We start from the raw sequence: 15,942 nt of genomic DNA on the forward strand, positions 1-15,942 counted from the left end.
ATTGAGTGGGTGGTCTCATGTGTGAAGGCCAAAACTAATGATGAGAAGTTTCTATGCCCTAGCATATCCAGACCCACAGAGGGTCTTTGAAGATCTGTGAGCCAGATCCGTCTCCGTCTATTTCATTATTGAACACTGTACTGCACAGAGCATAAAAGAGCATGGAGAAGTATGACAGCTCCCATACTCCAGAGAGAGTCGACTGGAATGTGTGACATGTCAATCCAGGAACAAGCTCCTTCTTTGCTGCCCTTTACCAAACAGAATCCCCTAGAAGCTTACAGGCGAGGGTGAATATTTTGGAAATGTAAAGCAGTGAAGACATTTTGAGGGAATGCCAGAGCAACACAAAAAAAGAGCTGAAAATGAAATATACTGGAGTAGGTGAACTGTACAATACTATTTCCGTCTCTATCATGAACAACATCAACAGTAACATCTAAACAAGTTCAGCTAAATAATCATTGTAAGGGAAACACTGCCCTCTAAAGGAGAGATTCTGACAGTAGGTGTAAATGTGTAGGCTTAATGTAGAGAATGAATGTTTACAACATTTTCCATTTCACTGGTCACTTCAAGTCCTTGCAAATGACTCGTTCTTTAAAATCAGCCTCCTAATGGGTTCTAAGTAATAACAAATATAAAAATTGTCTTCATGTTATCAACGTAAACACTACGGCGAGACACCTGCTGTCAACATGGTGACTGTGTACAGCTACAAACATCTCTCTCCTGCAGCTAAATGACAAATAGTCGCCTACAAAAGAACAGGGCTGGCCAGGGACATAGGGTCCTCTTCTGACCTACCCGTGTCCCCTACTGACCTGTCCCCCCTTTCCTCAGCTGGGCACCCATTTTTGTTTCCTTGGAGGAACTTTGAAAATATTTACATTGCATATTCCAATTGGGTGCCCCATTCAAATTATTTGTGAGATGATTGACTTATATGGGAAGTGGGTTGGTCCACTATTGGTCGTTGCTCCTGTCTGACAGACGTTGTGTGATTGGATCTTCCTAGACTCCGCCACTAACAAGGCGCTACCCAAAGTGAGAGACATCACTCATAATATCATAGAACCGGGGTTACATTAGGTAAACGTTGGTCTTCCTGGGTCGTATTAATTGGGGCACACCGTAGCAAAACATTTTGCAACAGAAAATGAAAACAATAATTTCTTATTGGGTAAGTTAAGGTAGTCTCTCCCAGTTTTCTTCCATTTGGTGCCATACGACCCTTGTAAAATGTGGTAGGTATTAGTGTTGCACGGAATACCGAAACGTCAGTACTTTCTCGATACTAGAACATGAAAAACGGTTCGGTACTATAACTTTTTTTTTACTTTCGGTACTTCTGTCAAATGTGTCTCACAAAGTCAACTGATTGAGAGAGGATCAAGTCTGTCCATCAGATCAGCTGATGTTCCCATAGCGCGAGATCCCCATGCCTGCTCCACTTACTCATTGCTAGCTCTAGCCTGCCATGAGGAAACACTGAGCACGGTTACATGCAATGTTCCCTCTAAGCTGAGCGCGGGTGCGCAGCTCCTCCAGAACTGCCTTGCAGAAAAAATATCAGCCAGCAGAGAGAAGCAAGAGATTGAACATCGCTCAACTTTCTAGAGTTTTCCCCATTAGTTAACACTATTAATGTTTCCCTTTACTGTGGGAATTGTGATCGAATCAATGCAATATTAGCCACTTTCGATGCAACATACCGAAACAAAACGAACTATGCAAGAGATTTTGTTGTAGGCAGAGTGCATCAGAATAGGATTCTATTGCATTGACAGGCATGACACAGGCCCGTACTCTACACAGACTGGTGCGTCATAACGAAGCAGAGCTGCAGCAGGCCTATTTGCAAATAGACCCTTGCCATATATGGATTTGTGCCATTCACCTTGAACTGGACTGTTGTACAGCATGAGCAGTCACGATTATTATGCGCTCATTTTGAGATCAAAGCGAGCACTGCAACATTTGTTCATATTCTTTACTAGTTAATGAGTTATTAGCCCAGTTATAGCTAAATTGTAGTCAGCAATGTGGGAGTGATTGCTTCCTACAAGAGCACAAAATGTGTACATTTCTAGCCATCTTTGAAAAGCAAGTCAGGTACAGAGCTTTTTTTTATGTCTTAAAAAGGGGCAGTGTTGTATTTTGAGACAGGCTTGAATAAGCTAAGTAGCCAATAGGCAGAGGGTATCATAATTTGTCTGATTTTCTGTAATAATGGTATGGGAACAATAATTAATTTTATTTTGTTAAGTGGTTTCTTACATTAAAACACACAAAATGTTCAGTCACCTTGTCTGAAGGACAAGTGGATAAACCGGTTAATGTCAAGCCCTGCACGTTTAGTTTTTTCAAGTCTCATGGAATGTAGGCCTACATTGAACACCACACATTGGCTGCTACTGTAGACTGAATGATAAAACCACTATTTTCATGTTAAAATGTTATGTGATGCATTTTCTCCATTGTTTTTTTATAATAGGCCACTCTGGTAGGCCTACATTATGATCAAATAGCCACAGTAGCCTAGTTGGCCACTGTTAAAACAGTAAATTAAAGCGGGTACAGCCTCAGTGTTCACAGTAAACACGCGCCGGAAGTTGCACAGAATTAATATAAATAGTTTGTTTAAAAAGTTTACATGCTTTGCAAGAAGAACGATTTCCCTAATAATCCTGTTTACATGGACACATCTGAAATCAGGCTACCTGATGGGATTTAAATTCATGCAGAAAATTGCCAATCAAAATAAACGTTCTACAACAGTGACCATGTTATTTTTGCGAAGCCTATTTGATTCGGAGTTCGGACATATAAAGTTTGTACGTGAAAACTATTTCTAAGATGCATACTTATAGTTTTTCTGAACTCTCTTCACTCGGCATAAGAGGGAGGCGCTACCAGTGCTGCCACATGCGCAGATCAAATACAACACTGGAACGCAAAATTTGAAAGATTGCTCTGAAAACCAGGGGTTTTAATTGGTGTATGCCTACTTCGATTTTGACCTTAAGATAAGCAGAGTAAAGGCCTCCCGAGTGGCGCAGCGGTCTAAGGCACTGCATCGCTACAGATCCGGGTTCGATACCGGGCCTCGACCGGGAGACCCATGAGGTGGCGAACAATTGGCCCAGCGTCGCACAATTTGGCCCAGCGTCGTCCAGGTTAGGGGAGGGTTTGGCCGGCTGGGATGTCCTTGTCCCATCGCGCTCTAGTGACTCCTTGTGGCGGGCCGGGCGCATGCACGTTGACTTTGGTCGCCAGCAGTACGGTGTTTCCTCCGACACATTGGTGCGGCTGGCTTCTGGATTAAGACATTGGTGCGGCTGGCTTCCGGGTTAAGACATTGGTGCGTCTGGCTTCCGGGTTAAGTAAACAGTGTGTCAAGAAGCAGTGCGGCTTAGCGGGGTCGTGTTTCGGCGGACGCATGGCTCTCGACGTTTGCCTCTCCCGAGTCCGTACGGGAGTTGCAGCGATGGGACAAGCCTGTAACTACCAATTGGATATCACGCAATTGGGGAGAAAAAGGGATAAAAAAAGTACCAAAAAAGATAAGCAGAGTAAGATATTTCCATACTCTGCATAATCACTTTAAGATCGAATTATTAGTGTGCATGTAAACATACTCAGTGAGCCCACTGGGAGTTTATGCTGCATCACTGCTTAGGCTGCAAATAAGTTAACACACTTAAATAATGCAACCCGATATGTAGAAATGTTGAAACTGCTAGCTAATTACGGTTCCCAAAACAATGTCCAGTACAGGCTAGAACACCACAATACAAGAAAATACCGGTAGCTTCCAGCTTTGTAGGCTAACTTTCCTTGCTAGCTTACAGCTGAAGCAAACATCAATTCACTACCCTAGTACCTTGTTTGTCATATGCAAACCATAACGCAAAATATTGCTGACTGTCACCAAAATGTTATTCATTCACTTTGTCTCCCCCGCCTCACGTCTCTCCCAGTCAAGATCATCTTGGCTCGAGCCTCGAACGGACTTTGTGTGGGAATGACATCATGGATCTTAGAGATAGCGTCACTTTTATAAAAGAAGAGACTGCTTCTATGCAAATGTTGATCAGTACAATAAAATAAGTCCCAAATGGAAGGTAAACAGATTGTTTTCCATCTGTAGCCTCATGAAATCAGCCAAAACAAGCTCAATAACTCAATGCATTCACCTGTATTGTGGATAGGCCTAGGCTACATCTTGAGTTACCCAGTTTATCAATAGAGATTCACCATTCAAATACATGACAACCATTATGCTGTTATGTAGTTAGATTGGTAAAAAAAACTAAAGTCATATTGATTGTATGATTGTATAATTGATTCATTAAAGCATACATTCAAAAATCAATGTAATTATATTGATGTCTGGATCAAGTGCCATCCTGTGACTTTGGCTAATACGCATTCTTTTTTTGCCGTGGTATCATTTGGGTATTGTTTTGGTATGTAGTATCGTGATACTAAACATGGTATCGAAGTCAAAATTCTGGTATCGTGACAACACTAGTAGGTAGGAGTGGAGGAAAGGAAAGCCCATGGGCCCCGACACACATTGCTCTGACAGTGACAGAGGAGTTTCTAAAGGCAGCATGTCTCTATGTCTCCATCTCACTGCAAGACGGTTATCATCCATCTTACCGTCTGTAACGTGGTGAGCCACTTACATTGATTGTCAGATCATCTGTACACTGATTACCCACTTGCCTGCCCCTAGGACTGACACAAGTGTGAAATTGTGCTGTGTGTACGCTACCACACGTATGACCGAAAACATGGAGCACTTAATGGCACACACCATTTACCACATCCATTCCCAATACCATCATCATCATCATCATGGTTACCTTAACTGTCTTGTCCATGGAGGCCGACAGTAGGAGATGGCTGAGCTGGGGCACTGGGCACCACTGGATCATGTTGATTGGAGCCTGGTGGGCCTGGAGGCTGAGCTGCATGCGCCTGGGCACCGCTGCCCTGCCAGGCCTGGGCCCCAGGTACGGACGCACCCGCTCAGAGACCTCGGTCAGCAGCCTGGAGACAGTGGACTTGTCGTTCGTTTCCAAAGAGGTTGGTTCTTCTCCATTTCCTGGTGTGGCCAACCTCTGTCTCTTGGGAATGTATGGCCTGACACCAGGTGGTGCAGCCTGATGCCTCTTCACTGTGGTCAAATTAACACAGTCATGGTATTGTGGAGTAGAGTATGGTTTTGCATTTGAGCTGTTCTCCACAATCCCTGAGCGACCCAACGCAGGGGGATAAATCTCCCTGTGAGGTTTGAACACTGTCCTACCATCACCACCATCACATAGTCCTATTTCAAGTTGTTTGTAGTGGGGACTGGGTAATAATGGTCCATAGAAGTTAGAACCCAACGATTTCTGGTTTCCTTGGGACTGACTAATATCATCCATGGGAGAGATGGCAAGAGGAGGGAGTGCGCCGTCATCCTCCTCCTGGTCAGAATCATCATAGGCCACTAACGAGGTCATTGTCCTTTCCCCAGAACCCTGTGGGATGTCAATGAAATAAACAAATTTGAGACAGGTTTAAAGCAGTGTTAAATAATCCTGGGTTGCATTCAGTTCAACAGAACATGACAAAACAGTGTGCAACGTTGAATTTAACGGAAACTGTACTGAACAACCAGTTGAAAAATGTTGTGATTATGGTGGCCCAGATGGTGCTTACCGTATAGCGTGCTGCACAAGTTTTGCGATTGAAAATGGCCACACCCATATTGATCAGGCCACAACACACCACACCCACCAAACGGGAGCAAGTGTACGTACCGCAATATAGACACATTCACTCTGAAATTGAAGCAAGACAAGCTAAGGAAGTTTAGAAGAGATGAAATAGACTACAGAGAAGGTCTTTTCGTGGAGAAAACCAACATGCAAGAGGAACCACCCACAGAGGAAGCCCAGATCAGTTTCTTTCAACTTTGTGAGTAGTGACGATGAGGATCATCCAAGACACTCCGAGGCCGGCTCCTCCCAAGATTTTTTTGACCAGAAAGAGGAGCAACGTAGGTTCTCAAACAGGAGAAGACGCGGAAGAGGCCAACACAGAGGGGAAGGAAGAAAGCAAGATTATCCAACCACACGGAGCAGGACCAGAACAAGGCTGTGATCAACATTTCTGGAGAACCCCTTTCTGATGACTGTGTAAGGGTCTTGTCTAAAGGACTGTCCTTTGCGCCCACATACTCAACTAATGAACTTAACACAAAGATTTACCTATTTTGTTTCTACATCTGAAGGCCTGGTACAAGCAGAACACCTTTCTAACTACAGACACCAGTGTCATGTCAGTCAGTTTGTGTGCCCTCAAAAACACATTTTAAGCCTAAATCCACTTTTTGTCCCATTGTCCAGAATGCCACACAAAACACATTTGTCAAGAATATGAATTTTGATGTGGCGAACCTGTTTAAGGGTAAAAGTGACACTAACCAAACATAATGTAACCTTTCAAAGACAGAGGGATGCAATTGAATACTTGTCCAAAAATGAACGGATTGTTGTTAAAAAAGCAGACTAAGATGGCGCTACAGTAGTGTTGGGTAAGAACAAATGTGTGACAGAAGCCTGCCGTCAATTAGACAATGATGAATTCTACCAATCTCTTACTTTCAACCCTAGAGAGGCCCTAAAAACTGAATTGAAAGGGATCCTCACCGAAGCTAAGGAGAATGGTTATATTTCAGATAATAAAGAATATTGAGAACCCCCCCAGGCAGACCAGTCATTAGCGGTAGGCTAATGGAAGTCTGATAGAACCCATCTCCAAGTACATTGATTACTTTATTAAGCATTTTCTGCCATCACTCCCAGCCTTTCTTCAAGACACCACAGATGTGTTGAACAAAATTAAGGAATTTAACAACATAGGCACAGCTTCATTATTTTTAGTCACCATGGATGTGGAGTTTTTGTAAACCACCACTGAACTTGAACAAGTATTGGCAGCTATGCACCATTCTTGAGTACTCGGCCTGAGACACCTCCCACATAATTAATTGTCTCACTGACTGAATGGACTCTTAATAATAACATCTTTGTCTTCAGAACCTCATCTTTAAACAAGTCAAAGTATGTGTCATTGGAGCTTGCTACAGCCCTTCCTACGCTGGATTGCACTTCGGTAAATGGGAAAATGACTTCTTTCTGGATCCTTCTAAAAACCAGTTCTTTGACCAGATTATATGGTGGGGGCTTTATGTTGATGATGTCTGCCTGTTCTGGTCTGGCTCAGAAGATGAACTTATTTCCTTCCACCAATACCTTAAAAGCATTAACCCTAACATCAAACTAACTATTGAGTACAGCAAAGATAACATACATTTTGTAGATCTTGACATCAGTAAAAATGACAAAGGCTTTATGCACACGTACAACTTTAGGAAGCCTACAAATGGGAATACCATTCTGAGGGCAGACAGTTCCTCCCCAAAAGGCTAAAAGAGAACATTCCTTATAGCCAATTCCAAAGAGTCTGCAGAATTTGCGATCAATTCTGCTGAATTGGAGAATCGCTTCTTGAGCCGGGGTGAAGCAGTCAAGTTCTGAAAGACGCAGGTACAAGGGCCGGACGACTTGACAGAGAGGACTTGTTGCGGAGGGGAACTCCTCGTGATGGACAAGAGAGAGTGTACTTTGTTACAAATTATAAACTGGGTGGTTCAAGCCCTGAATGCTGATTGGCTGAAAGACAAGGTATATCAGACCGTATACCATGGGTGTGACAAAACATTTATTTTTACTATTCTAATTACATTGGCAACCAGTTTATAATAGCAATAAGGCACCTCTGGGTTTGTGGTATATGGCCAATATACCACGGCTAAGGGCTGTATCCAGGCACTCCACGTTGCATCGTGTATAAGAACAACCCTTAGCCATGGTATATTGGCCATTACCACACCCCCTCGGGCCTTGTTGCTTAAATATAGCACAGAACATTAAAATAATATTTAAAAGAGAATTGGGGAATCATCCAAAGTGATCCGCTACTATGCAAAGTCTTCCCAGAGCCACCAGTCATAAGCTTTAAGAGACAAACTAGTCCACAGCTACGTTCCTGGTGACACTCAAAAGACTTGGCTAAACCACAAACCCAGGGGCTCTTTCAAATGCAACCAGTGCAGAAATATTGCACAGAAAAAGTATTTTGTTGACATAGAGTATCAAGTCAAACATTTCATTAACTGTAAAACCAAAACCACCAGCTTACACCATGGTAACCCTGCCTCCCTACAAGCTATGTGTATTGATCATGTTCCGGCCTCAATCAGAAAAGGGGGCCACCTTAAACAGCTAAACCAAAGGGAACGTTTTTGGTTTTACAAACTACAGGCCACTAAGTACCCTGGTTTAAATGAAGATTTGGATTTCTCACCATTCCTGTAGGGTCTTAGTGGTCCCTTTGCTGTCATCTAGTGAACATATTGCCCTATTGTCCTCTGTTTGGAATGCTGTGGTCCATGTTTGCTGTCATATAGTGCACTATAAAATGTATGGCTCTCCTACGCCCACTCCCATTCAAGGCTAGAACTAATTTGTCTTTTCTAATACTTCTAACTTGAATATGCATTTTTATAACATAGCCTATCCATTTCACTTTTGAATGTACAGTATTGATTACTAGGTGTTGTCCAATGAATATTGACTATTAACTATTCTGTAACCACTCCCTCTTCAATCAGCGTTGATTGGAAAATGCTTGTACTCCCTGACAAAGGCCATGCAGCCGAAACGCATCCGTTTTTAAATCTTTGTTCCATTGAACATGCCATACAAATAAATACATTTTAATTCATTATCTGAAGAGTGCCTTGGTTCTCCTTCCTTTTTGATGACCAATTTACCCATTTTACCAAAGAGCACCTTCTATCTACAAAGACCTATTGCAGGGTTCTTCAATTCCGGTCCTGGAGGGCCGAAACACTTCTGTTTTTTATTTCTACCTGGTGTCCCAGGTCTGAATTAGCCCCTGATTATAAGGAGAGGATGAAAAGCAGAGGTGTTTCGGCCCTCCAGGACCGGAATTGAAGAACCCTGACCTATTGTTTACCCTAGGACCGCTTCCCTTCCTTTTTTTCTAACACGTACCTCAAAGGCTGTTGAAGAACGGTGCCACGGTTTCAGTACAAACCATCATGCTACATAGCAAACATTGATGCGAACTGAACGCACCCTTGATCTACTACATTGAGGCTAAAGCTCTGTCCATATGCAATTCCCTCTCCACTTCCATCCACTGCATAAAAATGTACTTTATAAGAGATACTAGTGACACCTGCTGGATTGAAGTATTGCAGACCACACCACAATCTAAATCATTTGCAGACAGTTTCCTCCACAATCTATTCCTTGGCTAAAGAGCACATTCAATAGAGATTGAACATGTGTTTTTAGTCCAGGAGTAGGCATAACATGGGCCACCCAGACAACCGCACCCTAGAAATGAAAAACCATTTTCACAAATATGTTTTTAAAGGATTAGAGAGAGGAGAGGTTGACAGTTGGAAAAGATAGAGAGAGGTTGTGTCAAAGGGAAGTAGGCCGGATTCGAACCTATGACAACACTGTAGACATGTGCTGGAGGCTGCGGCAATACCACTAGAACAACCAGGCCACATGAATAACTCTTACTATAAGCAAGCAACACTACTATTTATTTATTTATATTTCAGTGATTTAGCAGACGCTCTTATTCAGAGTGAACTACATGAGCAATTAGAGTTAAGTGCCTTGCTCAAGGGCACAGACAGATTTCTCACTTAGTCGGCTCAGGGACTCGAACCAGTGACCTTTCGGTTACTGGCCCAACGCTCTTAACCACTAGGCTACCAACCAATGGAACTTATTATTTAGACCTTTTTTGGAAGTACACTGGCCATGACGACAGTTGCTCAGCAAAACTTCATTCTTTGGTAAGTACCTAAAGTATTTCGACATTATTAAACTTGAAAAGTTGGTGAATGGCTGCTTCCTGGGCTTAAAGGAGAATCGCCATATTCAACGTCTCCTGTAAGGCCAGATTCTGGTTCAGGGTGGACCCACCTGTCTCAATCAATGAAAGAAGACTTTAAATAGACAAGATGGCGGCGTACACATTGTTGGATTATTTACTTCATGGAGCAAAACAAGTATTTATTTTAATAACGGATCATTTTCTCAATTCAAACGGAACCCCTGCAAAAGTCAATTTTATGACACTCCGGTTTCCACGAATCAAGGAAGAATATGGTATCACCAAGCTAAGGTTGGTCGAAAATTCTCTCTGCTACACCAAACAGTACCTAACGGTAACCTGTAACTCCCAGTATAATGGATACCAAACAATGTTGGTTAAATAACATTATTTGTGTTACAATCTGTAGCTATGTAGACAGCTGAAAAGCCAGACAGCTGAAAAGCTGATAGCCTAACAGGGCTCTACGCTGACCTTCGTTACATTGAGCATGTGTGCGCCTAAATTGAAAAACATAGGAGCACACAAAGAAATGTATGAGCACAATGCAAGCATGGTGGTCATGAATCTGTGGTGCTCCTAAATTTAAATTCCACGTCGCACAGCAAAATATTTTGGCTCATATGCAAGTAAAATGGTAACACTGTAGAGCCCTGCCTAACAAAGTACACAACAGTTCTAGTAATTGTGTCCTCTTGTAGACATTAACTACGGATATTATAATAGCTTTCTGGCAGAGTAGGCCTAATCATAATGTCACTGGTAGCAATTATCTGCTTTCAGAACTAGAATACCAAAATGTTTCAAATGTTGCTGTTACAAATCCAGCCAACACATTGATCAATGAGGAAATGCTTTTTGCACCATTTAACCTTAACTAGATGGCTATTACCCCAATAACGGACTAAAGTAGAATAACGTTACTGTACTCATTTTAGTCCAAGGACCTTACATGTTCTGTTTAAAGGCGAATTCGCTCTGGATGCCAACACATACTCCATCTAAACGTGAATCGATTCTCAATTGCGGTAACGGTTCTAGAAACATAAATCCCTCTACTTTCATATCACGTCAAAATATTTTCACAAATGCAAAATACACACTTACTTCACTGGATGACCCGGTTTTAACACAGTTGCAGCCGACAGCATTTTTTTGTGACAACACTTTTATGGCTTCCGTCTTCCGTTTCCACACACAGGTGTTCGACGCACTAGTCCACTGTCTTCCGTCTGTTTTCTGTAAACAAGCGCTGTAACATAGAAATATGGCCGTGTGGGAACCTTAACCATTTAAAGGAGTGTCGTAATTTAACTGATATGAAAGATACGTTCCTTATGTTTCTAAAACCGTACCGTAAGCGACGCGTCTTAATGTTTAGAACAAGCTTCGGGGCTCTTAAAACTGCCCCGGTCAGAAGATACTCTCATATCGTCAATAGGCGCTAAAGCAGTTAGCATCTATGAATGGGGTAGCTGGCTATTAGCACAAATCATGGGCAAATTGGCTAGCTATGTGCTGAAGTCAGGCACAACCGCATAACATTAGCCACGCGGTCATTAGCTAGCTAACAACTCAAGCAATAAGCTGCCTAGCAATATCTATCTTCCTGTGTCTATAACAGATATGCCACTACAGTTAACGTTACGGGGGAATGGTTGCTGTAGCTAACGTTACTTACAATTCAGCGACCGTGGTTAAGGAGAAAGTACAGTAAATGTGCCTAACCAATTCGTCCAGCTCCAAATGTGGGAAGCCTTCTTCTTCGATGAAGTTTAACCGCGGTAGGCATCCAATATGTTGCATTACCGCCCCAAACTGAACTATAGTACAAATCCATTACACTTTGTGATACAAAATGGGAAAAGGGACAAATAATATATTTGTTTAAATACCCTACACTCATTAAAACCCATCACCTTATTCCACTACTATAACCATATCTGATCGTACCCCAGGCCAACGACCTGAGAGGACGGGACACTATCACTCAACACACCCTGTAACTCATCTGAAGTCAAATCTCATACCCCCAAGCACTTCTCTTCAGCTGCCACCACAACATCTATTTTCTGTGACTTACGTTCCATCTCTGTGGTACAGTTGATAAACATTGCTATGAACACTAAGAAGCCAACCTTACTGAAACATGTACACTATATTTGCAAAAGTATGTGGACACCCCTTCAAATGAGTGGATTCGGCTATTTCAGCCACATCCGTTGCTGACAGGTGTATAAAATTGAACACACCGCCATGCAATCTCCATAGACAAACATTGGCAGTAGAATGACCTTACTGAAGAGCTCAGTGACTTTCAAAGTGGCACCGTCATAGGACACCACCTTTCCAACAAGTCAGTTCGTCACATTTCTGCCCTGCTAGAGCTGCCCCGGTCAACTGTAAGTGCTGTTATTGTGAAGTGGAAACGTCTATGAGCCACAACATCTCAGCCGCAAAGTGGTAGGCCACAGAACGGGACCGCTGAAGTGCATAGCGCATAAAAATCGTCTGTCCTCGGTTGCAATACACACTACCGAGTTCTAAACTGCCTCTGGAAGCAACGTCAGCTCAAGAACTGTTCGTGGGGAGCTTCATGAAATGGTGTCCATGGCTGAGCAGCCGCACACAAGCCTAAGATCACCACGCGCAATGCCAAGCGTTGGCTGGAGTGGTGTAAAGCTCGCCACCATTGGACTCTGGAGCAGTGGAAATGCGTTCTCTGGCGTGATGAATCACGCTTCACCATCTGGCAGTCCGATGGATAAATCTGAGTTTGGTGCCGTGGAGGGTAGGACCATCCTCCTCAGTGATATTTAATTTAATTATTGTAAAACATTTTAAAAGCTTGCCTTTTTTGATAAAACTATACTAAATATATTCACGTCACCAAATAATTTATTAAAACAAACTGTTTTGCAATGAAGGTCTACAGTAGCCTCAGCAGCACTCTGTAGGGTAGCACCATGGTGTAGCCAGAGGACAGCTAGCTTCCATCCTCCTCTGGGTACATTGACTTCAATACAAAACCTAGGAGGCTCATGGTTCTCACTCCCTTCCATAGACTTACACAGTAATTATGACAACTTCCAGAGGACGTCCTCCAACCTATCAGAGCTCTTGCAGCATGAACTGACATGTTGTCGACCCAATCAAAGGATCAGAGAATGAATCTAATACTGAAAGTATAAGCTACAGCTAGCTAGCACTGCAGTGCATAAAATGTGGTGAGTATTTGACTCAAAAAAAGAGAGAGAGAAAATATTTGAACAGTTTTGAAAAAATAAATGTCTTCCAAAATTAAGGAGAAGTGAGAGAAATTTTAGTTTCACTTACGTAGCTAGCAAATGCAGCTAGCTAGTTTAGCCTACTCAAACACCCTGCTCAAACAGAGGGATGGTATGTTAGCTAGCTGGCTATGACTATCCATCACAACATTGGAACTCTTCCAAGTCAAGGTAAGCTTTTGGTTTTACTAATTTATTGCCACCAGGGTCCGCCGGTGTAAGTGCTAAACTGCTTACTGACTGTACACTAATGTTACTGCATGATTGTAGTGGGTTTACTAACGCGTTAGTTCTATTAGCTATGTTGACTATGATGTTACTTTAGCTAATATGGTGACAACGATGTAGGCTGTGTGTAGCGGTTATGATATGGTTTGGCTTGGAAAGGTTTTTTCACCTGGTCACATACAGCTGATGTGTTGTGCATTGAAGTCCACAAGCAAAAGGTGAGAGGAGGAGAGCGCATAGATGCGAGAAGGAATACAACTTGGCTGCTATGAAAGTGAAATGTGTTTACACGTGATCAGGGGTGTATTCATTCCGCCGATTCTATTGAAAAACGTTTCTTAAACAGAAGCAAACGGAACGAAACTGGGATAAACATACCTGAATTTGTCCAATAGAAACTCTTGTTTGCAACTGTTGGACTAATGATTACACACTGTATCAGCTAGATGCAGGCAAGAGTGTGCAAGGCGGTATTGAATGTGTCGACCTGTGTGCACCTACGTTGTAAACTTCCATTCATAGGCTAGGTTGTAGCAACCTCATGATGGGTATAGGGGAAATGTGCGCATCATTTAGTAGCCTAAACCTATCACTGTTACATTGAACTGAGTGAATGGAAAATGAATGACAGTCATCCAATATGCTGTAATCCAAATAAGGCCACGCTCATTAAAACAACTTTTTGGTCCTCCTTCCTCATCTTAAACTGCACCGACCGCCACTGGTTTGGCGGAAGCCAGGAGAACCAGCCCCATGCATAGTGCCAACTGTAAAGTTTGGTAGAGGATAAATAATGTTCTGGGGCTGTTTTTCATGGTTCGGGCTAGGCCCCTTAGTTCCAGTGAAGGGGAATCCTAACGCTACAGCATACAATAACATTCTAGACAATTCTGTGCTTCCAACTTTGTGGCAACAGTTTGGGGAAGGCCCTTTCCTGTTTCAGCATGACAATGCCCCTGTGCACAAAGCAAGGTCCACACAGAAATGGTTTGTTGAGATCGGTGTGGAAGAACTTGACTGGCCTGCACAGAGCCCTGACCTCAACCCCATCAAACACCTTTAGGATGAATTGGAACGCCGACTGCGAGCCAGTCCTAATTGCCCAACATCAGTGCCCAACCTCACTAATGCTCTTGTGGCTGAATGGAAGCAAGTCCCCGCAGCAATGTTTCAACATCTAGTGAAAAGCCTTCCCAGAATAGTGGAGGCTGTTATAGCAGCAAAGGGGGGACCAACTCCATATTAATGCCCATGATTTTGGAATGAGATGTTCGAAGAGCAGGTGTCCACATACTTGTGGTCATGTAGTGTATCACTCATTGGCCTATCCCTCTGTTCTGGCAAAGATCAACTATTCACAGGGATCCTTTCAGAATCCCTCACCCTTGGTCCACCCTCCTCTACTTCCTTCACTGCCTCAGGATACAACATATTCTGCACTACTCTGACCCTGGCCACCTCAACCTGCCTCTCTCGCACCGGACACCTCCGATCCCCAGCAACATGGGCACCCCTACAGTTGACACCACTCTTTCCACCAAAACTACACATTCCTCTGTCCCATGTCCTCCTGCACACTTCCCACGTCTTGGAATCTCCCTCCTACACACTGCTGCGACAAACTCTATTAGAATAACTAATATATCCTAACATTACTTTGTCAGGTAAAGACTCGGAATCAAATCTCAAAAGAACAGACTGTCACCTATGTTTCACCACGCTCCCCACTGGATCTGCGTCGCAGCAAACGGTGAGCGTCACAAACACCAGGAATCTTCAACTTAAATTGCTCCACCTCCACACTTAACGCTAACCCAGAAATCACTCCCTTCAATGGTAAAGCATAAAGCAAGATACAGGTCTTTCCCCAAGTTGCGTCACATGGAGCGTCTGCTCCCTCTGATCTGAAGAAACACAAACAAACATCACAAGTCCACTTTGAGTTACCTTCCCCGACTCAACAGCACCCACCATCTTTTCCACCCAACCTGAAACCACCCATGGATCAGCCAAAAGGCCTGGTTCCACCCTCTTCAAAAATCTCACTCCCACTGGACCAAACATATCTTTATCATCATAACCATGTCCTCACAACACCTTCTACCCCTTCCAATTCACCTCCAGAACTCAAACTGGCGTCCAGCTCACTCTGTTTGAACTTGACACCAATCTTCTCGACATACCCTCTCCATTGTTATTGCTAGCTTCAACAGATTCAAACCTACCCTCTGCCTCCCTCAGTCTTAACCAATTACCCAACTCCTTCTGAAAATATTCAATTTTTCCAAGCCAAAATCTAACTTTAGAGAGACATGCTAAGCCCTGTTCTCCCTCCTCTTCAAACTCGAGCCCTACCTCTCCTGCACTTATCTCATTTGTTTTCCAGTCTGACATTCCACAGCCTGTCCTGTGGGAAGCC

General features: G+C 43.1%; 1 protein-coding gene across 6 annotated transcripts in view; it reads right to left on the minus strand.

Annotated features, from left to right (window-relative positions):
• wdr25 (WD repeat domain 25) overlaps positions 1–12,105 on the minus strand; it is a 28,865-nt gene extending 16,760 nt beyond the window's left edge. For 2 of the 6 annotated variants that reach the window (XR_005996197.2, XM_041855573.2), the window contains exons 1-3: positions 11,690–12,103; positions 11,116–11,260; positions 4,875–5,537 (exon numbers count right to left, since the gene is read on the minus strand). Coding sequence is in view for 5 of the 6 variants with exons in the window: in XM_041855573.2 (XP_041711507.2) it covers positions 4,875–5,537; positions 11,116–11,260; positions 11,690–11,814 (933 nt within the window). In the remaining variant the exon portion in view is untranslated. Of the gene's footprint in view, positions 1–4,874; positions 5,538–11,115; positions 11,261–11,363; positions 11,618–11,689 lie in introns of those variants that run through there. The other 4 variants (XM_041855575.2, XM_041855574.2, XM_041855576.2 and 1 more) reach the window with 4 other exon arrangements.
• Between the last annotated feature and the right edge of the window lie 3,837 nt (positions 12,106–15,942).

This window comes from Coregonus clupeaformis, chromosome 29 (genome assembly GCF_020615455.1).
Source record: "Coregonus clupeaformis isolate EN_2021a chromosome 29, ASM2061545v1, whole genome shotgun sequence".
Lineage (NCBI taxonomy): Eukaryota > Metazoa > Chordata > Actinopteri > Salmoniformes > Salmonidae > Coregonus > Coregonus clupeaformis.